Genomic DNA, 23975 nt, shown 5'->3' with positions numbered 1-23975 from the left:
CTCTGTGCTAATTGCCTCAACCACTCCTTGTGGTAGCGAATTCCACATTCTCACCAGTCTCTGGGTAAAGAAGTTTCTCCTGAATTCCTTATTGGATTTATTAGCGACTATCTTGTATTTATAGACCTAGTTCTAGCCTCCCCAAGTGGAAACATCTTCTCTACATCTACCCTATCAAACCCCTTCTACTGCTCATATCCTAACTTGCATCGAGTCCCGTTCACCCATTATCCCTGTGCTCGCTGACCTGCATTGGCTCCCAGTCCGGGAATGCCTTGATTTTAAAATTCTCATCCTTGTTTTCAAATCCCTCCATTGCCTTACCCCTCCCTATCTCTGGAACCTCCTCCAGCCCTACAATGCTCTGAGATCTCTGCTTTCCTCCAATTCTTGCCTCTTGTGCAGATAGTTGCATCCTTTGAGTTCTGGTATCATCCTTGTAAATCTTTTTGCACATTCTCCAGTCTTGCTATATACTTTATGTAATATGGAGACCAGAACTGTGCACAGTACTCCAAGAGTGGTCCAACCAAGGTTCTATATAAGTTTAACATAACCACTACTTTTGAATTCGATCCCTCTAGAAATGAACCTCAGTGCTTCGTTTGCACTTTTTATGGCTGTTAATCTGCGTCGCTACTTTTAGTGATTTGTGTATCTGTTCCCCCAGATCCCTCTGCTCATCTACCCCATTTAGACTGATTATCCAAGCAGTGTGTGGCCTCCTTATTCCTCCTACCAAAGTGCACCACCTCACACTTATCTATATTAAAATTCATTTACCATTTATACAACCATTCTGCAAGTCTGTTAATGTCGTCTTGTATTTTGTTGCAGTCCTCCTCAGTATTAACTGTACCCCCTAATTTGGTGTTGTCCACAAAATTTGAAATTGTACTTCTGATTCCCAGGTTCAAATGGCGAACAAAAATGGTCCCAGCAGCGATCCCAGTGAAACACCAGTTCCCACCTTCTGCCAGTCTGAGTAACTACCTTTAACCCCTACTCCATTTTCTGTTTTGTAGCCATCTTGCTATCCATTCTGCTACCTGTCCCCTGACTCCACCTGCTCTGACCTTAGTCATGAGTCTACTGTGCGGTACCTTATCAAAGGCCTTTTGAAAGTCAATACATATTACATCCATTTCATTACCCATGTCTGCTCTGTTACTTCTTCAAAGTATTGAAGAAGGATGGTCAAGCGTGACCTTCCCTTTTGAAATCCGTGCTGACTATTCATTATTATATTTTCGGTTTCTTTTGGTGCAGAAACTGAACTTTATCCAAAAAGCACCACCAGCTCAGAGCTCAAGATCGTTTAAATGTCAGGCATACAGAGGATTGAATACCCCAAGTCCAAGTTCATTCTGGATGAGCTTCTCATTATCCCTGAGGAATTGAGCAATAAAATGAGTGATAGTGGCAGAGAATACAGCTACGGGAAAATTACTAAGCAACACAGTTGTTGTTTTCAAATGGGCTTTTATGTGTAAAATCAATTCTATTAATTCTTTCTGGGGTCCGGAGTAAAACACTCATCCTCTACAGGTGTGCACGGCTGACAACAGTTCCTAGCAATATCCCAGTTCCAGGATACTTACAGCACACTGCACTAACAGTTCAGCTTTTTCGGCCAAAGTTGCCCAACCTAACCTGCTCAAAATATAGAAGAGTTAACTGAGGCACTCACAATGTGAATAGCTTGATGACATACAAATTTGACTTAATGGGGCTGATGAGTTTTCTCCATCTGTGCCTTGCAAGTATAACTCGCCTATGCATTAAACTGCTTAAGACTGTGATTCTAGGGCAACCGCAGCATATCAATCAACAAGTCAATCAGGGTCATAACCCAAAATACCAGAATCAGAAACACACATTTGTGGCTGCATTTTGGGCCCAAACTGCAAATAACTGCAGTATAGTATAACCATCTCAAAAAGGATGAAATCAGTGCAATAGTGAGAAAGGATATTGGCTCAGAAAATCAAGATGTGGAATCAGTCGGAGTGGAGCTAAGAAGCACTGGTGGGAGCTGTCTATACGCCTCCAAACAGTAGTGGTAATGTAGGGTACGGCACCAAACAGGAAATCAGAGAAGCATGTAACAAGGGTGATACAGTAATCATGGGTGACTTTAATCTACATATAGACTGGCCAAACCAAATTAGCAATAATACTGTGGAGCATGAATTCCTGGAGTGTGTACGAGATGGCTTTTTAGACCAGTATGTTGAGGAGCCAACCAGGGAACAGGCGATCATAGATTGGGTATTGTGCAATGAGAAGGGGTTAATTAATAATCTTGTTGTGTAGGGTCCTTTAGGGAAGAGTGACCATAACATGATAGAATTCTTCATTAAGATGGAAAGTGAAGTAGTCCAATCCGAAACTGGTTTCCAAATCTAAACAAAGGAAACGACAATGGTATGAGGAGTGAGTTGGCTCTGATAGATTGGGGAGCTTCATTGAAAGGCATGACTCCAGATAGGCAACGACTAACATTTAAGTAACAAATGCATGAATTGCAACAATTATACATTCCTTTCTGGTGCAAAAACACAAAAGGAAAAGTGGCCAAACCGTGGCTAACAAAAGAAATTAAGTATAGTATTAGATCCAAAGAGGAGTCACATAAAGTTGCCAGAAAAAGTAGCAAGCCTGAGGATTGGGAGCAGTTTCGAATTCAGCAATAAAAGGACCAAGAGATTGATTAAGAGGGGAAAAATAGAGTATGAGAGTAAACTTGCAAGGAACATAAAAGTGGACTGTAAAAGCTTCTACAAATATGTAAAAAGAAAAAGATTAGTGAAAACAAATAACTTTTTCACCCAGAGGGTGGTTGGAGTCTGGAACTCACTGCCTGAAAGGGTTGTGGAGGCAGGAACCCTCACAACATTCAAGAAGCATTTGGATGAGCACTTGAAATGCCATAGCATACAAGGCTACGGACCAAATGCTGGAATATGGGATTAGAGTAGACAGGGCTGATGGCCGGCGCGGACACGATGGGCCGAAGGGCCTCTATCCGTGCTGTATGACTCTATGACTCTATGACAAATGTAAGTCCCTTACAGTCAGAAACGGGAGAATTTATAATGGGAAACAAGAAAATGGCAGGGCAATTAAACAAATACTTTGGTTCTGTCTTCACGGAAGAGGACAAAGATAACTTCCCAGAAATGCTAGGGAACCAAGGGACTAGTGAGAAGGAGGAATTAAAGGAAATTAGTATTCGTAAAAAAAAGTGTTGGAGAAATTAATGGAACTGAAAGCCGATAAATCCCCAGGGCCTGATAATCTGCATCCCAGAGTATTAAAAGAGGTAGCCATGGAAATAGTGGATGCATTAGTGGATGTCATCTTCCAAAATTCTATAGATTATGGAACAGTTCCTGCAGATTGGAGGGTGGCAAATGTAACCCCACTATTTAAAAAAGGAGAGAGAGCAAACAGGGAACTACAGACCGGTTAGCCTAACATCAGTAGGAGGGAAAATGCTAGAATCTATTATAAAGGATGTGATAACTGGACACTTCGAAAATATCAATGAGATTAGACAAAGTCAACATGGATTTATGAAAGGGAAATGGTGTTTGACAAACCTACTGGAGTTTTTTGAAGATGTAACTGGTAGAATAGATAAGGGAGAACCAGTAGATGTGGTTTATTTGAATTTTCAGAAGGCCTTTGATAAAGTCCCACATAAGAGGTTAGTGTGCACAATTAAAGTACATGGGATTGGGAGTAATATACTGGCATGGATTGAGAATTGGTTAACAGACAGGAAACAGAGAGTAGGAATAAATGAGTCTTTTTCGGGGTGGCAGGCAGTGACTAGTGGGGTACCGCAGGGATCAGTGCTTGGGCCCCAGCTATTCACAATATATATCAATGATTTAAATGAGAGAATCAAATGTAATATTTCCAAGTTTGCTGACGACACAAAACTAGGTGGGATCGTGAGTTGAGAGGAGGATGCAAAAGAGGCTTCAAGGCGATTTAGACAAGTTGAGTGAGTGGGTAAATACATGGCAGATGCAGTATAATGTGGATAAATGTGAAATTATACACTTCGGAAGGAAAAACAGAAAGGCAGAGTATTACTTAAATGGTGATAGATTGGCAAAAGTTGATGTACAAAGGGACCTGGGGGTCCTTGTACACCAGTCACTGAAAGCAAACATGCAGGTGCAGCAAGCAGTTAGGAAGGCAAATGGTATGCTGGCCTTCACTGCAAAAGGATTTGAGTACAGGAGCAAGGATGTCTTACTGCAGTTAGACAGGGCCTTGGTGAGACCACACTTTTTTTTATTTGTTCAAGTGATGCGGGCGTCGCTGGCGAGGCCGGCATTTATTGCCTATCACTAATTGCCCTGGAGAAGGTGGTGGTGAGCCGCCTTCTTGAACCGCTGCAGTCCATGTGGTGAAGGTTCTCCCACAGTACTGTTAGGAAGGGAGCTCCAGGATTTTGACCCAGCGACGATGAAGGAACGGCGATATATTTCCAAGTCGGGATGGTGTGTGTCTTGGAGGGGAACGTGCAGGTGGTGTTGTTCCCGTGCCTGCTGCCCTTGTCCTTCTAGGTGGTACAGGTCGCGGGTTTGGGAGGTGCTGTCGAAGAAACCTTGGCGATCTTATTGAAACATATAAGATTGTGAAGGGGCTTGATCGGGTGGATGCGGTAAGGATGTTCCCAAGGATGGGTGAAACTAGAACTAGGGGGCATAATCTTAGAATAAGGGGCTGCTCTTTCAAAACTGAGATGAGGAGAAACTTCTTCACTCAGAGGGTAGTAGGTCTGTGGAATTTGCTGCCCCAGGAAGCTGTGGAAGCTACACCATTAAATAAATTTAAAACAGAAATAGACAGTTCCTAGAAGTAAAGGGAATTAGGAGTTACGGGGAGCAGGCAGGAAATTAGACATGAATTTAGATTTGAGGTTAGGATCAGATCAGCCATGATCTTATTGAATGGCAGAGCAGGCTCGAGGGGCCGATTGGCCTACTCCTGCTCCACCCCCTCATCCCCGGGATTACCCGAGTGAACTTTCTTTGTACTGCCTCGAGAGCAAGTATGTCTTTTCTTAAGTAAGGACACCAAAACTGTATGCAGTATTCCAGGTGCGGTCTCACCAATACCTTATATAACTGCAGCAATACCTCCCTGTTTGTATATTCTATCCCCCTATCAATAAAAGCCAACATTCCGTTGGCTTTCTTGATCACCTGCTGCACCTGCAAACTAACTTTTTGACTGGTCCAGTTTAGTTTCTGGTCAGTGGTGACCACCAGGATGTTGTTGGTGGGGGATTCGGCGATGGTGATGCCGTCGAATGTCAAGGAGAGGTGGTTAGACTCTCTTTTGTTGGAGATAGAGTCATAGAGTTATACAGCACAGATAGAGGCCCTTCGGCCCATCGTGTCCGCGCCGGCCATCAAGCCCTGTCTACTCTAATCCCATATTCCAGCATTTGGTCCGTAGCCTTGTATGCTATGGCATTTCAAGTGCTCATCCAAATGCTTCTTGAATGTTGTGAGGGTTCCTGCCTCCACAACCCTTTCAGGCAGTGAGTTCCAGACTCCAACCACCCTCTGGGTGAAAAAGTTCTCTCTCAAATCCCCTCTAAACCTCCCGCCTTTTACCTTGAATCTATGTCCCCTTATTATAGAACCCTCAACGAAGGGAAAAAGCTCCTTAGTATCCATCCTATCTGTGCCCCTCATAATTTTGTACACCTCAATCATGTCCCCCCTCAGCCTCCTCTGCTCCAAGGAAAACAAACCCAATCTTCCCAGTCTCTCTTCATAGCTGAAGCGCTCCAGCCCTGGTAACATCCTGGTGAATCTCCTCTGCACCCTCTCCAAAGCGATCACATCCTTCCTGTAGTGTGGCGACCAGAACTGCACACAGTACTCCAGCTGTGGCCTAACCAGTGTTTTATACAGCTCCATCATAACCTCCTTGCTCTTATATTTTATGCCTCAGCTAATAAAGGCAAGTATCCCATATGCCTTCTTTACCACCTTATCTACCTGTTCCGCCGCCTTCAGGGATCTGTGAACTTGCACACCAAGATCCCTCTGACCCTCTGTCTTGCCTAGGGTCCTCCCATTCATTGTGTATTCCCTTGCCTTGTTAGTCCCTCCAAAGTGCATCACCTCGCACTTTTCCGGGTTAAATTCCATTTGCCACTGTTCCGCCCATCTGACCAACCCATCTGTATCCTCCTCGCTATTTACCACCCTACCAATTTTTGTATCATCAGCGAACTTACTGATCATACCTTTTACATTCATATCCAAGTCATTAATGTAGACCACAAACAGCAAGGGACCCAGCACCGATCCCTGTGGTACCCCACTGGCCACAGGCTTCCAGTCACAAAAACAACCTTCGACCATCACCCTCTGCCTTCTGCCACTAAGCCAGTTTTGTATCCAAAGTGCCAAGGCACCCTGGATTCCATGGGCTCGTACCTTCTTGACCAGTCTCCTGTGGGGGACTTTATCGAAGGCCTTACTGAAATCCATGTATACCACATCCACTGCGTTACCCTCATCCACACGCCTAGTCACCCCCTCAAAAAATTCAATCAAATTAGTCAGACATGATCTTCCCTTGACAAAGCCATGTTGACTATCCCTGATTAATCCTTGCTTCTCCAAGTGGAGACTAATTTTGTCCTTCAGAATTTTTTCCAATAATTTTCCTACCACTGATGTTAGGCTCACTGGCCTGTAGTTCCCCGGTTTTTCCCTACTCCCCTTCTTGAATAATAGTCATTGCCTGGTGCGAATGTTACTTGCCACTTATCAGCCCAAGCCTGGATGTTGTCCAGGTGTTGCTGCAAACGGGCTCGGACTTCTTCATTATTTGAGGGGTTGCGAATGGAACTGAACACTGTGCAATCATCAGCGAACATCCCCATTTCTGACCTTATGATGGAGGGAAGGTCATTGATGAAGCAGCTGAAGATGGTTGGGCCTAGGACACTGCCCTGAGGAGCTCCTGCAGCAATGCTTTGGGGCTGAGATGATTGGCCTTCAACAACCACTACCATCTTCCTAAGTGAGGGTATTCCATCACACTCCTGACTTGTAGATGGTGGAAAGGCTTTGGGGAGTCAGGAGGTGAGTCACTCGGCGCAGAATACCCAGCCTCTGACCTGCTCTTGTAGTCACAGTATTTATGTGGCTGGTCCAGTTAAGTTTCGGGTCAATGGTGACCCCCAGGATGTTGATGGTGGGGGCTTTGGTGATGGTAATGCCATTGAATGTCATGGGGAGGTGGTTAGATTTTCTCTTGTTGGAGATGGAGTATTGTGTGCAGTTTTGGTCTCCTTACCCAAGAAAGGATATACTTGCCATAGAGGGAGTGCAGCAAAGGTTCACCAGACTGATCCGTGAGCTGGCAGGACTGTCGTATGAGGAGAGATTAGGTCGACTCGGCCTGTATTCACTCGAGTTTAGAAGAATGAGGGAATCTCATTGAAACATATAAAATTCTGACATGGCCGGGCAGACTGGATGTCGGGAGGATATTTCCCCTGGCTGGGGGGGGTCCAGAACGAGTGATCACAGTCTCACGATACGAGGTAGGACATCTAGGACTAAGATGAGGAGAAATTTCTTCACTCAGAGGAGGGTGGTGAACTTGTGGAATTCTCTACCACAGAAGGCTGTGGAGGCCAAGTTACTGAATATATTTAAGAAGGAGCTAGATAGATTTCTAGACACAAAAGGCATCAAGGGGTATGGGGAGAGAGCGGGAATATGGTATTGAGATGGAGGATCAGCCATGATCATATTGAATGGCGGAGCAGGCTCGAAGGGCTGAATGGCCTACTCCTGCTCCTATTTTCGAAGTTTCTAAGTGCGTCTGCAAGGGATCCACTTCTTCTGGTTTGTTGCTTCTACACTGCATTTATGGGATCAGTGAGGTGTCCACGAAAGCACAGTATAAAGTAACATCTATCAAGGCATTGCAGGCAAAGTGGTTCTCACACCAGTAAAGGTGGGCGCCGGATGTAGTATAAAAGCAAGGCTCGGCAAAAATGGTACCCCTTTCAACTTTTTTTTAAAAAAAGATGGTTGCACACTGTTTTAATGACTGAAAACAGCTAACAGCTGATCTCTATTCAATCATGAATAATAAAAAGAATTACACTAACAACAGGAATCTGGAGACTAGAACTCTGTGCAAATGTTACAGCTGCACCTATGCATTCCTGCTTTCTCCACCCTCACAAATCATGAAACCAGTAAATTTTGAACCACCCTTTACATCACCGAAAACAGACTTTGCACCTCAAGGCAGAATAAAAGTGGCATTAATGCACTTTTTCTCTGGAGAGACGAGGATATGGGAGGGTGGGGGAACCCAGGGAGATGGTGGGAACAAGGGAGCCAGAGAGAGAGGGAGACACACCAACAGAGAGAGAAAGAGAAAGAAACACAGAAACATAGAAAATAGGAGCAGGAGTAGGCCATTCGGCCCTTCGAGCCTGCTCCGCCACTCAATATGATCATCGCTGATCCTCTATCTCAATACCATATTCCCGCTCTCTCCCCATACCCCTTGATGCCTTTTGTGTGTAGAAATCTATCTAGCTCCTTCTTAAATATATTCAGTGACTTGGCCTCCACAGCCTTCTGTGGTAGAGAATTCCACAGGTTCACCACCCTCCTCTGAGTGAAGAAATTTCTCCCCATCTCAGTCCTAAATGTCCTACCCCGTATCCTGAGACTGTGACCCCTCGTTCTGGACGCCCCAGTCAGGGGAAACATCCTCCCTGCATCCAGTCTGTCTAGCCCTGTCAGAATTTCATGTTTCAATGAGATCCCCTCTCATTCTTCTAAACTCAAGTGAATACAGGCCGAGTCGACCCAATCTCTCCTCATGCAACAGTTCTGCCATCCCAGGAATCAGTTTGGTGAACCTTCGCTGCACTCCCTCTATGGCAAGTATATCCTTTCTTAGGTAAGGATACCAAAATGGTACACAATACTCCAGGTGTGGTCTCACCACTGCAGTAAGACATCCTTACTCCTGTACTCAAATCCTCTTGCAATGAAGGCCAACATGCCATTTGCCAAGAGAAAAAGCAAGAGTGAAAGCGAAAAGCGAAAGAGAGAGAAAAAAAGAGCGAGCGAGACACCGACACAGAGATGAGGCATCTGAATGTGAAACTCTAAAGACAAGGTACTCTATTACATTAGCATTAATGATAGAACACAAGTCAAAAGAGGTGATGATGGTATGCAAGCATTAGTTAGTCCCCACCTGGAATAGTTTGCGTAATTCAGGTCACTATGCCATAGAACCAGCATTGTTGTACATGGAAGGCTGCAATGCAGGCAACTAGCATGATACTTCCCCAAGTCCAAGTTATGAGGAAAGTGTAAGGAATTTGGATTTGTTCTAGTTAGAAAAGAGAAACATTGAAGAGGTTGATCCCGACAAACTGTTCACACTGTTGAAAGACTGAAAGTTTGTGGACATCATTTAAATTGGTCAGTAAATATGAGGCTAAGTAATAACTTTCACTCAAAGGGCAACAGACTTCAGGAATGTTACGAGGGGAGGCCGTCAAAGTAAATGATATAAATGAAACCAGATGTGTTTCCGGAGAAAATGAGGACAGAGGGATGTGGTGAAAAACAGGTAGGTGAAGTTGAAATCAAGATGATAGCAAGTTTATTTAGTCACATCTTTTTTCTATTCCTAAACTCTCTTGGGTTATAACCAATGTGTGTTTCCCACACCGTTACCTCTGGACTCCCCCAAGGATCTATCTTTGGCCCCTTGCTATTTATCTACATGCTGCCCCTCGGCAACATCATCCAAAAACACGTCAGGTTCTACATATAGGCTGACGGCATCCAGCTCTACCTCACCACCACTGCCTCTGATTTGTCACACTGTTTGTCCGACATCCAATATTGGTGAGCAGAAATTTTCTCCAATTAAATAATGAAAATACCGAAGCCATCGTCTTCTGTCCCCGCCACAAACTCATTTCCCTAACCAACCCCTGGGGAACATTACTGTATACTTTCACCCAGTCTGAAAAACAACTGTTCACCACTACTCTGCTATCTGTCCCTTGGCAAATTTTCTGTCAATGCTGCCACTGTCCCTCTCCCTGAACAAGACAGTTCGCAACCCCGGCGTCCTATGTTACCCTGAGCTGAGCTTCCATATATGCTCCATCACCAAGACTACCTACTTCCACCTCTAACATCACCCATCGCCACACCTTCCTCAGTCTATCTGCTGATGAAACCCTCATCCATGCCTTTGTTACATCGCTGGATGACTATTCCAATGCTGTCCTGGACAACCTCCCACCTTGCCATTTTAATTACCCGTCCCACTTCAACTCTGACCCCTTTGTCCTTGGCCTCTTACACTGTTCCAATGAAGCTCAAGGGAAACTCAAGGAACAGCACCTCGTCTTTTGATTTGGTACTTTACAACCTTCCGGACTCAACATTGATTTCAATAACTTCAGATCATATCCTCTGATTCAATTTTTTTGGACAGCAAGTGCTGATAATTGTTCTGATGGTGCCATTTACAGCTTCTCCAGACCCATCTTTTGTTTCTTTACTTGTCCCATTACCACCGTCCTTGCCTTGCACAATCATCCCTTTTGCCAATTAATCACTCCTGCCCTCCCACTCTATCACAGGCCCTACCAAGAACATAAGAAATAGGAGCAGGAGTAGGTCACACGGCCCCTCGAGCCTGCTCCGCCATTCAATCAGATCATGGCTGATCTTCGGCCTCAACTCCACTTTCCCGCCCGATCCCCATATCCCTTGATTCCCCAAGTCTCCAGAAATCTGTCTATCTCAGCCTTGAATATATTCAACGACTCAGCATCCACAGCCGCCTGGGGTAGCGAATTCGAAAGATTCACAACCCTCTGCAATAAGAAATTCCTCCGCATCTCAGTCTTAAATGGCCAACCCTTATCCTGCGACTATGCCTCCTAGTTCTAGATTCTCCAGCCATGGGAAACAACCTCTCAGCATCTACATTGTCAAGCCCCCTCAGAATCTCATACGTGTAAATGTGATCACCTCTCATTCTTCTAAACTCCAGAGAGTATAGGCCCATTCTACTCAATCTCTCCTCATAGGACAACCCTCTCATCCCAGGAATCAATCTAGTGAACCTTTGCTGCACCACCTCTAAGGTAAGACCAAAACTGTACAAAGTACTCCAGGTGAAGTCTCACCAAAGCCCTGTACAACTGTAGTAAGACTTCCTTACTTTTGTACTCCAACCCCCTTGCAATAAAGGCCATCATTCCATTTGCTTTCTTAATTGCTTGCTGTACATTCCAAACAGACAGCGATAGATTTCTAGATATGAAAGGCCACAAGGGATATGGGGATGGTGCAGGAAAATGGCATTGAGGTAGAAGATCAGCCATGATCTTGTTGAATGGCATAACAAGCTCGAGGGGCCGGATGGCCAACTCCTGCTCCTATTTCTTATGTTCTTATGTACCTGCATGTTAACTTTTTGTGTTTCTTCTACGGGGACACCCAAGTCTCTCTGAACACCAACATTTAATTGTTTCTCACCATTTAAAAAATATTCTGTTTTTCTATTCTTCCCACCAAAGTGAATAACCTCACATTTCCCCACATTACACTCCATCTGCCACCTTCTTGCCCACTCACTTAACCTGTCTATATCCCTTTGCAGTCTCTTGGTGTCCTCCTCACAGCTTACTTTCCCACCTAGAACGAGGGGTCAGTCTCAGGATACGGGATAGGACATTTAGGACCGAGATGAGGAGAAATGTCTCACTCAGGGTTGTGAACCTGTGGAATTCTCTACCACAGAAGGCTGTGGAGGCCAAGTCACTGAATATATTTAAGAAGGAGATAGATAGATTTCTAGACACAGAAGGCATCAAGGGCTATGGGGAGAGAGCGGGAATATGGTATTGAAATAGAGGATCAGCCATGATCATATTGAATGGCGAAGCAGGCTCGAAGGGTCGAATGGCCTACTCCCACTCCTATTTTCTATGTTTCTAGCTTTGTATCATCAGCAAACTTGGATACATTACACTCGGTCCCTTCATCTAAGTCATTAATGTAGATTGTAAATAGCTGAGGCCCAAGCACCAAACCTTGTGGCATCCCAATAGTAACAGCCTGCCAGCCTGAAAATGAACCGTTTATCCCTACTCTGTTTTCCGTCAGTTAACCAAGCCTCTATCCATGATAATATATTACACAAAATAAGGGCTCATTAAGTTGGGGGTAACAACATTATTGTTTTATTCATTTATGGGGTATGGGCATCACTGGCAAGGCCAGCATTTATTGCCCATCCCTAATTGCGCCTTGAGAAGGTGGTGGTGAGCCGCCTTCTTGAACCGCTGAAGTCCATGTGGTGAAGGTTCCCCCACAGTGCTGTTAGGAAGGGAGTTCCTGGATTTTGACCCAGCGACGATGAAGGAACGGTGATATATTCCCAAGTCGGGATGGTGTGTGACTTGGAGGGGAACGTGCAGGTGGTGGTGTTCCCCTATGCCTGCTGCCCTTGTCCATCTAGGTGGTAGAGGTCGCGGGTTTGGGAGGTGCTGTCGAAGAAGCCTTGGCGAGTTGCTGCAGTGCATCCTGTGGATGGTACACACTGCAGCCACAGTGGTGTAGGGAGTCAATGGATGGGGTGCCAATCAAGCGGGCTGCTTTGACCTGGATGATGTCGAGCTTCTTCAGTGTTGTTGGAGCTGCACTCATCCAGGCAAGTGGAGAGTATTCCATCACACTCCTGACTTGTGCCTTGTAGATGGTGGAAAGGCTTTGGGGAGTCAGGATGGAAGGAGCACAAGTCTTCAGCACGACAGTCAGGATGTTGTTGGGACCCATAGCTTTTGCTGTATCCAAGCCTCTGACCTGCTGTTGGAGTCACAGTATTTATGCGGCTGGTCCAGTTAAGTTTCTGGTCAATGGTGACCCCCAGGATGTTGATGGTAGGGGATTCGGCGATGGTAATCCCGTTGAATGTCAAGGGGAGGTGGTTAGACACTCTCTTGTTGGAGATGGTCATTGACTGGCACTTGTGTGGCGCAAATGTTACTTGCCATTTATCAGCCCAAGTTTGGATGTTGTCCAGGTCTTGCTGCATGTGGGCACGGACTGCTTCATCATCTGAGGGATTGCGAATGGAACTGAACACTGTGCAATCATCAGAGAACATCCCCATTTCTGACCTTATGATGGAGGGAAGGTCATTGATGAAGCAGCCGAAGATGGTTGGGCCTAGGACAATGTCCTGAGGAACTCCTGCAGCAATGTTCTGGGGCTGAGATGATTGGCCTCCAACAACCACGATCATCTTCCTTTGTGCTATGTATGATTCCAGCCACTGGAACGTTTTCCCCGATTCCCATTGACTTCAATTTTACTGGGGGTCTTTGGTACCACACTCGGTCAAATGCTGCCTTGATGCCAAGGGCAGTCACTCTCACCTCACCTCTCTTGTCCATGTTTGGACCAAGGCTGTAATGAGGTCTGGAGCCAAGTGGTCCTGGCAGAACCCAAACTGGCATCGGTGAGCAGGTTATTGGTGAGTAAGTGCCGCTTGATAGCACTGTCGACGACACCTTCCATCACTTTGATGATGATTGAGAGTAGACTGATGGGGTGGTAATTGGCCAGATCGGATTTGTCCTGCTTTTTGTGGACAGGACATACCTGGGCAATTTTCCACATTGTCGGGTAGATGCCACTGTTGTAGCTGTACTGGAACAATTTGGCTAGAGGCGCACTAGTTCTGGAGCACAAGTCTTCAGCACTACAGCCGGGATGTTGTTGGGAGCCATAGCCTTTGCTGTATCCAGTGCACTCAGTCATTTCTTGCAATCACATGGAGTGAATCGAATTGGCCGAAGACTGGCTTCTGTGAATGGTGGGGATATCGGGAGGAGTCCGAGATGGATCATCCACTCGGCACTTCTAGCTGAAGATGGTTGCAAACGCTTCAGCCTTGTCTTTTGCAATCACGTGCTGGGCTCTGCCATCATTGTGGATGGGGGTGTTCACGGAGCCTCCTCCTCCCATTAGTTGTTTAATTGTCCACCACCATTCACAACTGGATGTGGCAGTACTGCAGAGCTTTGATCTGATCAGTCAATCAGATGTGGCACCTTATCGAATGCCTTTTGAAAATCCAAACATACAACATCCACTGGCTCCCCTTTACCTACCCTGCTAGTTACATCTTCAAAAAACTAATAAATTTGTCAAACACTATTTCCCTCTCATAAAACCATGTTGACTCTTGCCCAATCATACTATGGGTGCCCTATTACCACTTCCTTAATAATGGATTCCAGCATTTTCCTGACGGCTGATGTCAGGCTAACTGGCCTGTAGTTCCCCGTTTTCTCTCTTCCTCCTTCAATAGCAGGGTTACATTTGCTACCTTCCAATCCACTGGGACCCTTCTAGAATCTAGGGAATTCTGTAAGATTGTAACCAATGCATCCCCTATCTCTGCAGCCACCTCTTTTAGAACCCTGGGATGTAGGCCATTGGGTCCTGGGGATTTCAGCTTTTAGTCCCATTAGTTTCTGAAGTACTTCTTCTCTACTTTTCTTTTTTAATTCGTTCATGGGATGTGGGCATCGCTGGCAAGGCCAGCATTTATTGCCCATCCCTAATTGCCCTCGAGAAGGTGAATATTAATTACTTTAAGTTCCTCACTCTCATTAGATCCTGGGTTGCCCACTATTTCTGGTATTTTTTTTGTGTCTTCTACTGTGAAGACAGATACAAAATATTTGTTTAACGCATCTGCCATTTCCTTATTCCCCATTATAATTTCTCCTGTCTCAGCCTCTAAGGGACCAACGTTTACTTTTGTTCTTTCCTCCCCTGCTTTCCCTGGCTGTGTACTTCTTCAAAATTGTTTAATCTGCAACTTCTTCCAGTTCTGACAAACGGTCTTCGACCCGAAATGTTAACTGTTTCTTTCTCCAAAGATATTGCCTGACTTGCTGAGTATTTCCAGCACTTTGTTTTTATCATGTGGCTCGGTGTCAAATTTTACTGGATAATCGCACCTGTGAAGCACCTTAAAACGTTTTACTACTTAAAGCAGCTATATAAATGCAAATTGTTGTTGAAAAAGAATTGTGGATTCCATGCCGATGAAACCCCAGAATCCAATGCAAAATCTAAATTTGTCACCATAAACCCAAAGCCCCAACTTTAAACATGCAATTCAGAATCCAAATCACCAAAACACCGCAAAATAGCAACACTGGTTATAACCTAACTTTCAGAAACAGGAACGGTCACAACAAGATGATCCTTTTTAAATCGGCCTCAATCTCATCGACCTATATAGGAGGTATAGTTAATTCTTTATAAGGTCAAAAGAAGCTGCAAAGGGATATTGATCAGATGGGGGAAATGGGCTAAAAAGTGGCATATGGAATGAAATGTCACCATGAGGTGATGCATTTTAGTAGAAAAATTAACAGCAGTGAGGGATTTTTGGGGACAGATTCACTGGACATTAAAGGCAACCCCTCAGGTTTTTTTCATTCTTATCAACCTAATGGAATTCTAGGTTTTTTCACTAGGTAAAGAATATAAAAGCCATGGGGTAATGATGAGCCTTTATAAAACCGTAAGAACTCAGTTGGAGTACTGGTCTCCACTCTATAGGAGGGATATCGAGCCTTTAGAGAGGGTACACCACAGATTCACTAGGGTGCTGCCTAGTACGAGAAAATATAAATACAAAGAAAATTGTTTTTTTTTAAAAAAGTTAGAACACAGATTACAGGGCAATATGATAGGTGTGTTTAAAATTATGAAAGGATGGGCCACGGTGGAGAGAAACGGGTCTTGTAGTTGAGGTGTCGAGAACGAGGGGCCATCGATACAAGATTAAATAAAAGTAAGAGATTTAGAACCAGGAGCAGGAGAAACTTCTTCATAGAGAGTTGTGAAGCTGTGGAATTCACTTCCCAGACTGGTGGTTGAGGCAGAAATTATATCAACATTCAGGATCAGATTAGATAGGTGGATGAAGGAACAGGGGTTGAAGGGATATGGGGACAGGGAGGGTAAATGTGATTAAGAGTAGCGGCTCGCGCGGAGGGTAAACACAGGCACAGACGGGCTAGGCCGAATGGCCGGTTCATATTCTAACTTCTATGAAGTTAGAATATGATTTCATTTCCACATCGTTCACCTGAGGAAGGAGGAAGCCTCCGAAAGCTTGTGAATTTAAAATAAAATTGCTGGACTATAACTTGGTGTTGTAAAATTGTTCACAATTCTATGAATTTACCTGCCATCTCAAATCATTTCCAGAAATAATCCAATTGCTCTTGAACCCATTTAGACAGCCTACTTCAATGGCATTCCTGATAACTTATTCCACAACTCCATAACTCTGTCTCCCATCCGTACTCACAAATACCCCATTTTTGAACTCGTCACGTCGTTTGGGTCCCTCAACATTATGAACAATTTGCCTGGATCAACTTTAGTCAAACCCCTTCACATAAAACTTGAAGTAAATTGCTTCAAAGTAAACACTCTCCCTCTCAAAAGAGCACAAGTCCAACTCACTTAACTAAGTTCAGAACTTAACCTGAAATGTGCCTGGAAATTACCTTACATGCTTGCCTATGTACCCTCTCAAGGGCAATAATGTCCTTTCCATAATTAGCCATCCACAATTATTACCATCAATACAAGCTTGTTTAGATTAGTAATCTATTCCCGTTACCACAACTCACTTTTTTAAAAAATTACACTCGAGCACTGTGCTGACAGTTTCATAGATTTATTCACAGTAACTCCTAGATCTCTCTTCTGATCAGCATGGTGCACTACTGTTCCACTTAACATAAACTCCTTCTTAGTTACAGGAAAATGGAGCCTAACAAAGCTTTCTTGAAGAACTCATTACCTGACAACAGGTCAGCTAAAACAAAGTCAATCAAGTAAACTACATGATATCCATCCAGTACACATACCCACATCTGCAACACTGTGTATTTGTATAGCGTCTTTAACATAGTAAAACATCCCAAGGCGCTTTATAGGAGCGTAATCAGACAAGAATTGAGACCAAGCCAAAGGAGATATTAGGACAGGTGACCAAAAGCTTGATCAAAGCAGTAGATTTTAAAAAGGGTCTTAAAAAGGAGAGGGGCATGGAAAGATTTAGGGAGGGAATTCCAGAGCTTAAGGCTTAGACGACCGAAGGCGCGGCCGCCAATGGTGGGGCGAAGGGAGCGGGGGATGCATGAGGCCAGAGTTGGAGGAACGTAGTGCTCTCGGAGGACTGTAGAAGGTTAGAGAGATAGGGAGGGGCAAGGCCATGAAGGGATTTGAACACTAAGATGAGAATCTTAAATTCAAGGCATTGCTGGACCAGGAACCAACATGGATCAGCGAGCACAGAAAGACAGACATGCATTTATATAGCACCTTTCTCGACCTCAGGACATCCCAAAGTGTTTTACAACCAATGAAGTACTTTTGAAGAGTTGTCACTGTGGTAATATAAGAAAAGTAAGACTCACCAAAGCAGAATCAGTTTTTGCTACCCTTTTTAATCCAAATTGTAAAACACAAAATTGCTTTAATAAACTTGTCATCTCAATTACAAAATGTTTACAGACAGTGTGAAGTGATGACCTCATGTGATGCAGCCCTGATCTATTATATGTGCAGTATAGATAAACATGCTTTGAGTGGGAAATGTTTAAAGAACCATTTAACGTGATACAGAATCGGTTTATACCCCTGAAGGGCAAGAACTCTACTTGCCAAAAAAAACAGCCATGGACAACTAAAGAGGTAAGGGACAGTATAAGACATAAGGAAAGGGCATACAAAAAGGCAAAAAATGGCACAGATCCTGGCGAATGGGAAAGATACAAAGATCAACAAAGGGTCACAAAACAGATAGTAAGAGCTACAAAAAGAGAGTATGAAAAGAAACTTGCAAGGGATATCAAAACCAATACAAAGAACTTTTATAGTTATATCAGGAAAAAGAGGGTGGTCAGGAGCAGTGTTGACCCCTTAAAAACTGAAAGTGGGGATATTGTCATTGACAATGGGGAAATGGCGGACATGTTGAACAATTACTTTGCGTCAGTATTTACAGTAGAAAAAGAGGATAGCATGCCGGAAATCCCAAGAAAACTAATGCTGAATCGGGGACAGGGACTCAATAAAATTAACATAAGTAAAGCAACAGTAATGAAGAAAATAATAGAACTAAAGAGTGACAAATCCCCAGGACCAGATGGTTTCCATCCCAGGGTTTTAAAGGAAATAGGTGAGCACATTGCAGATGCCCTAACTATAATCTTTCAAAGTTCTCTAGATTCAGGAACTGTCCCTCTAGATTGGAAAATTGCACATATCACTCCGCTTTTTAAGAAAGGAGAGAGAGGGAAACCGGGGAATTATAGACCAGTTAGCCTAACATCTGTTGTGGGGAAAATGCTGGAGTCTATAATTAAGGATAGGGTGACTGAACACCTCGAGAATTTTCAGTTAATCAGAGAGAGCCAGCATGGATTTGTGAAAGGTAGGTCATGCCCGACAAACCTGATTGAATTTTTTGAAGAGGTGACTAAAGTAGTGGAGAGGGGAATGTCAATGGATGTTATTTATATGGACTTCCAGAAGGCATTTGATAAGGTCCCACATAAGAGACTGTTAGCTAAGATAGAAGCCCATGGAATCAAGGGAAAAGTACGGACTTGGTTAGGAAGTTGGCTGAGCGAAAGGCGACAGAGAGTAGGGATAATGGGTAGGTACTCACATTGGCAGGATGTGACTCGTGGAGTCCCGCAGGGACCTCAATTATTCACAATATTTATTAACGACTTAGATGAAGGCATAGAAAGACTCATATCTAAGTTTGTCGATGACACAAAGATTGGTGGCATTGTAAGCAGTGTAGATGAAAACATAAAATTACAAAGGGATATTGATAGATTAGGTGAATGGGCAAAACTGTGGCAAATGGAATTCAATGGAGACAAATGTGAGGTCATCCACTTTGGATCAAAAAAGGATAGAACAGGGTACTTTTTAAATGGTAAAAAATTAAAAACAGTGGATGTACAAAGGGATTTAGGGGTTCAGGTACATGGATCATTGAAGTGTCATGAACAGGTGCAGAAAATAATCAATAAGGCTAATGGAATGCTGGCCTTTATATCTAGAGGACTGGAGTACAAGGGGGCAGAAGTTATGCTACAGCAAAACAAAACTCTGGACAGACTGCACCTGGAGTACTGTGAGCAGTTCTGGGCACCGCACCTTCGGAAGGACATATTGGCTTTGGAGGGAGTGCAGTGTAGGTTTATTGAATGATACCCGGACTTCAAGGGTTAAGTTACGAGGAGAGATTACACAAATTGGGGTTGTATTCTCTCGAGTTTAGAAGGTTAAGGGGTGATCTGATCGAAGTTTTTAAGATATTAAGGGGAAGATAGGATGGATAGAGAGAAACTATTTCCGCTGGTTGGGGATTCTCGGAGTAGGGGGCACAGTCTAAAAATTAGAGCCAGACCTTTCAGGAGTGTGATTAGAAAACATTTCTACACACAAAGGGTGGTTGAAGTTTGGAACTCTCTTCCACAAACGGCAATTGATACTAGCTCAATTGCTAAATTTAAATGTGAGATTGATAGCTTTTTGGCAACCAAAGGTATTAAGGGATATGGGCCAAAGGCAGGTATATGAAGTTAGGTCACAGATCAGCCATGATCTTATCAAATGGTGGAGCAGGCACGAGGGGCTGAATGGCCTACTCCTGTTCCAATGTTCCTATGTGTACGGCCCAACTGGGAGAAACACTGCTCTTTGCACTTGTGAATTTTGATAACTGGCTTAAATATAATGTATTTTTTTTTTTACAGCATCTTACACTGAAACATGTCAGTGGCAGGCACACTTAATTTTACATTTTTATTTATTTCGTCCACAGTTGTTCACACAACACATTACTCTGAACATTAAATACAAGCAAAAACAATTTAATTCAGTTGTTCTCAACACTTTACAACCAACTCCACCAGAAACAGCCTGTGGGTGTGTCTCCCCCTTCCCATTCCATAAATCAGGGAGGCAGGAGTGAAGGAAACATAGGAGGAGATAAACAGGAGAGGGAGGTCAAGAGGGAGTCAGAGACAGAATTAATATGAAGTAATTAATTAATTGTAAACAATTTTACAACACCAAGTTATAGTCCAGCAATTTTATTTTAAATTCACAAGCTTTCGGAGATTTTCTCCTTCCTCAGGCAAATGCAACATTTGCCTGAGGAAGGAGAAAATCTCCGAAAGCTTGTGAATTTAAAATAAAATTGCTGGACTATAACTTGGTGTTGTAAAATTGTTTACAATTGTCAACCCCAGTCCATCACCGGCATCTCCACATCATAATTAATTAATTGTAGAGACAGGCAGCAAAGTGTCGGACATAAGTGTAGGAGCAAAGAGAGGATAATCTACTTTACACAAAGGTGATAAATGCATTAAATAATCTGACATTCGGGATAATATCAACAAAAACATAGCTGAATGCTAAGCTGCAGGAGTTAAGGTATTCGAAGGAAAAGCTTTGGTGGGCTGAATGCTCTTTTGTCATTCTAGATTTTGTGCTACGACGACCATGGCATTGTGAGATTTAAAGTGTTACACATATTCAATTACCTTTGCTAATCAGAGAATAAGAAGACGATACTTACATATGGTCTGTGGAGACTTGGCTGAGGCTATGTACTAACTGCGTGACAAGGCTCTCATCCCTACAGCCCATGAGGCAATTTACATCTTCTGCAATTCTCCCTCCAAACAGCAAGCTTTTGGTGGTGGTAGCAGGCAGTGGGGAGGGAAGTGGAAGCTGATTCAGTACTGTTTGGGGGGGAAAAAAGAACAGGCACTCAGATATCAAACAACCACAAGCAATGCATGATGCAATCAAAACATGGTTAAAGTTAACGCTTTGTCACAGCACAACTGAAAATAACATTTTGGGTCATTTATCAAAGTTCAGCATTGATCAACTTGTTTCAAATTTAGTGGCCTTACGGTCAACTGGTCCCGATATATATTGCACCCTTTCACTTTCCAAATCATCCATCTGAATCCCCTGCCCGAATAGTCCAACAGCAGATTTACATCTTAAATGGCAGCCAGAGACGGAGATCAGCATTCACCATTTGCGGCGTTTCTGGAGTAATGCTGAACAAGACCTCTTCCCACTCGAGGGGAGCTTAAATGCACACTTGTGTCCAGAGCAAGACTCAGACACAAATCTCCGATAGGAGAGTCCAACACTGTAATGCCCATCTACCCTAATATTCTTAAAACGTCTGGTTCCCCTCATATCTAAGTTTGCCGATGACACTGGTGGCATTGTAAGCAGTGTAGATGAAAACATAAAATTACAACGCGATATTGATAGATTAGGTGAATGGGCAAAACTGTGGCAAATGGAATTCAATGTAGACAAATGTGAGGTCATCCACTTTGGATCAAAAAAGGATAGAACAGGGTACTTTTTAAATGGTAAAAAATTAAAAACAGTGGATGTACAAAGGGATTTAGGGGTTCAGGTACATCGATCATTGAAGTGTCATGAACAGGTGCAGAAAATAATCAATAAGGCTAATGGAATGTTGGCCTTTATATCTAGAGGACTGGAGTACAAGGGGGCAGAGGTTATGCTGCAGCAATACAAAACCCTGGTTAGACCGCACCTGGAGTACTGTGAGCAGTTCTGGGCACCGCACCTTCGGAAGGACATATTGGTCTTGGAGGGAGTGCAGTGTAGGTTTATTGAATGATACCCGGACTTCAAGGGTTAAGTTACGAGGAGAGATTACACAAATTGGGGTTGTATTCTCTCGAGTTTAGAAGGTTAAGGGGTGATCTGATTGAAGTTTTTAAGATATTAAGGGGAAGATAGGATGGATAGAGAGAAACTATTTCCGCTGGTTGGGGATTCTCGGTGTAGGGGGCACAGTCTAAAAATTAGAGCCAGACCTTTCAGGAGTGAGATTAGAAAACATTTCTACACACAAAGGGTGGTTGAAGTTTGGAACTCTCTTCCGCAAACGGCAATTGATACTAGCTCAATTGCTAAATTTAAATGTGAGATTGATAGCTTTTTGGCAACCAAAGGTATTAAGGGATATGGGCCAAAGGCAGGTATATGGAGTTAGGTCACAGATCAGCCATGATCTTATCAAATGGTGGAGCAGGCACGAGGGGCTGAATGGCCTACTCCTGTTCCAATGTTCCTATGTGTACGGCCCAACTGGGAGAAACACTGCTCTTTGCACTTGTGAATTTTGATAACTGGCTTAAATATAATGTATTTTTTTTACAGCATCTTACACTGAAACATGTCAGTGGCAGGCACACTTAATTTTACATTTTTATTTATTTCGTCCACAGTTGTTCACACAACACATTACTCTGAATGGCCTACTCCTGTTCCGATGTTCCCTATATATAAAGGGACCTGGTTGTGAATAGTGTCCTGCAGTTTAAAAGTGATACAAATGACCTTTGGAAAATTTAGTATCACAACTGCACTTATTCTTGCTTAGTTTTCAATGTGTAATGATGTCTGTGGACTACTTGGGCTTACACTAATCCAACCTTCCAAACATAATCAAGTTCTTCCTTGGACGAACCCTGGAACTCTAATGAAAACAGCTTAAAGAAATTTCTGACACCTTTCACATAATGAGGCTTTTAGATTTTCTTGCTTCAGGCACAAATTGCTTCATGATGGTTTCAAACAGTGTCAGCAGCAATCTGCAAGAGTGCAGCCACCAATGGACTTGTACATTAAAGTAACTGTTTGCATCAGGGTTCCAACACAAAATAAATAGCAATGCCATAAGATTTCATGAAAGGAATGGTTTCCATCTTATGTGACTGCTAAGCCTGTTTTTTTGTGGTAGAAATTTATTCCCGTTCCAATGCATTAGTCCTGCAAGGTAAGGTATTGATCTGTTTTATCTCTTGGAGGCTGCCAAATCCTGAATCTTAAAACTGTTTTTCGGCGAGCTCTTGAAACTTGCAGCCATTGTGGGTCAGAAATTATATATACATACACATGCCCGAGGAAATTAAGACCTGCAGCACAATTATGGTGTGAATCATCTCTAAATTTCAGCAGGAAATCAGTGCAGGTAATTGATTACTGCGTGGTGCCTGAATGAACATGGGCCAGCTCTCAATATAAATCCAGGGGGACTGGATCACATTGAGTTCAGGTCATCCTGACCCAAATTAAATGTGATATCCATGAAGCCAAACTATAAACGGGGCTTTGGATCTCTCAACAATGCAGATTTTGAACAATGATTCACCAAACCAACCCCAAACTTTATGCAACATTTTAGTTTGCTAGATGATAGCAGAGTTCATAGAATCATTACAGCACAGGGGGTGGCCATTCGGCCCATTGAGCCTGTGCTAGCTCTTTTGTTAGAACAATCCAGTTACTCCCATTCCCCCGCTCTTTCCCCGTAGCCCTGCAAATTTTTTCCCTTCAAATATTTATTCAATTTCTTTTTGAAAGCCACGATTGAATCTGCTTCCACCACCCTTTCAGGAAGCACATTCCAGATCATAAATGAATGCTAAGAATGTATGCCATTTTTTTAACCTTGTATAGAGAATATCCAACGTACACTGATTTTTTTTTTTGCAAGTAACATACTGGTGGCACAATGCAAACATAGTAAACGTCCCACTGATTCTAAATCAGTAACTTGCAACAAAATTGTTCTGTACCGAAAACTCTAGTACTGAATCAGTGTACTTCAGTGTTACGCGTTTTCAGTTTGCTATATTACTCCCAGTTTAAGTCTGCAGATCTAACTTTGGAAACACAAAATACACAATTTTTAAGAACCATATTGTA

General features: G+C 43.3%; 1 protein-coding gene across 1 annotated transcript in view; it reads right to left on the bottom strand.

The window, feature by feature from the left end:
* nipblb (NIPBL cohesin loading factor b) overlaps positions 1–23975 on the bottom strand; it is a 690432-nt gene that overhangs the window by 496967 nt on the left and 169490 nt on the right. Inside the window, exon 3 of the mRNA XM_067977852.1 lies at positions 20779–20944. Within this exon, the coding sequence (XP_067833953.1) occupies positions 20779–20944 (166 nt within the window). The remainder of the gene's footprint in view (positions 1–20778; positions 20945–23975) is intronic.

Source organism: Heptranchias perlo, unplaced genomic scaffold (genome assembly GCF_035084215.1).
Source record: "Heptranchias perlo isolate sHepPer1 unplaced genomic scaffold, sHepPer1.hap1 HAP1_SCAFFOLD_182, whole genome shotgun sequence".
Taxonomy (NCBI): domain Eukaryota; kingdom Metazoa; phylum Chordata; class Chondrichthyes; order Hexanchiformes; family Hexanchidae; genus Heptranchias; species Heptranchias perlo.
This window is presented reverse-complemented; position numbering and strand designations above follow the sequence as displayed.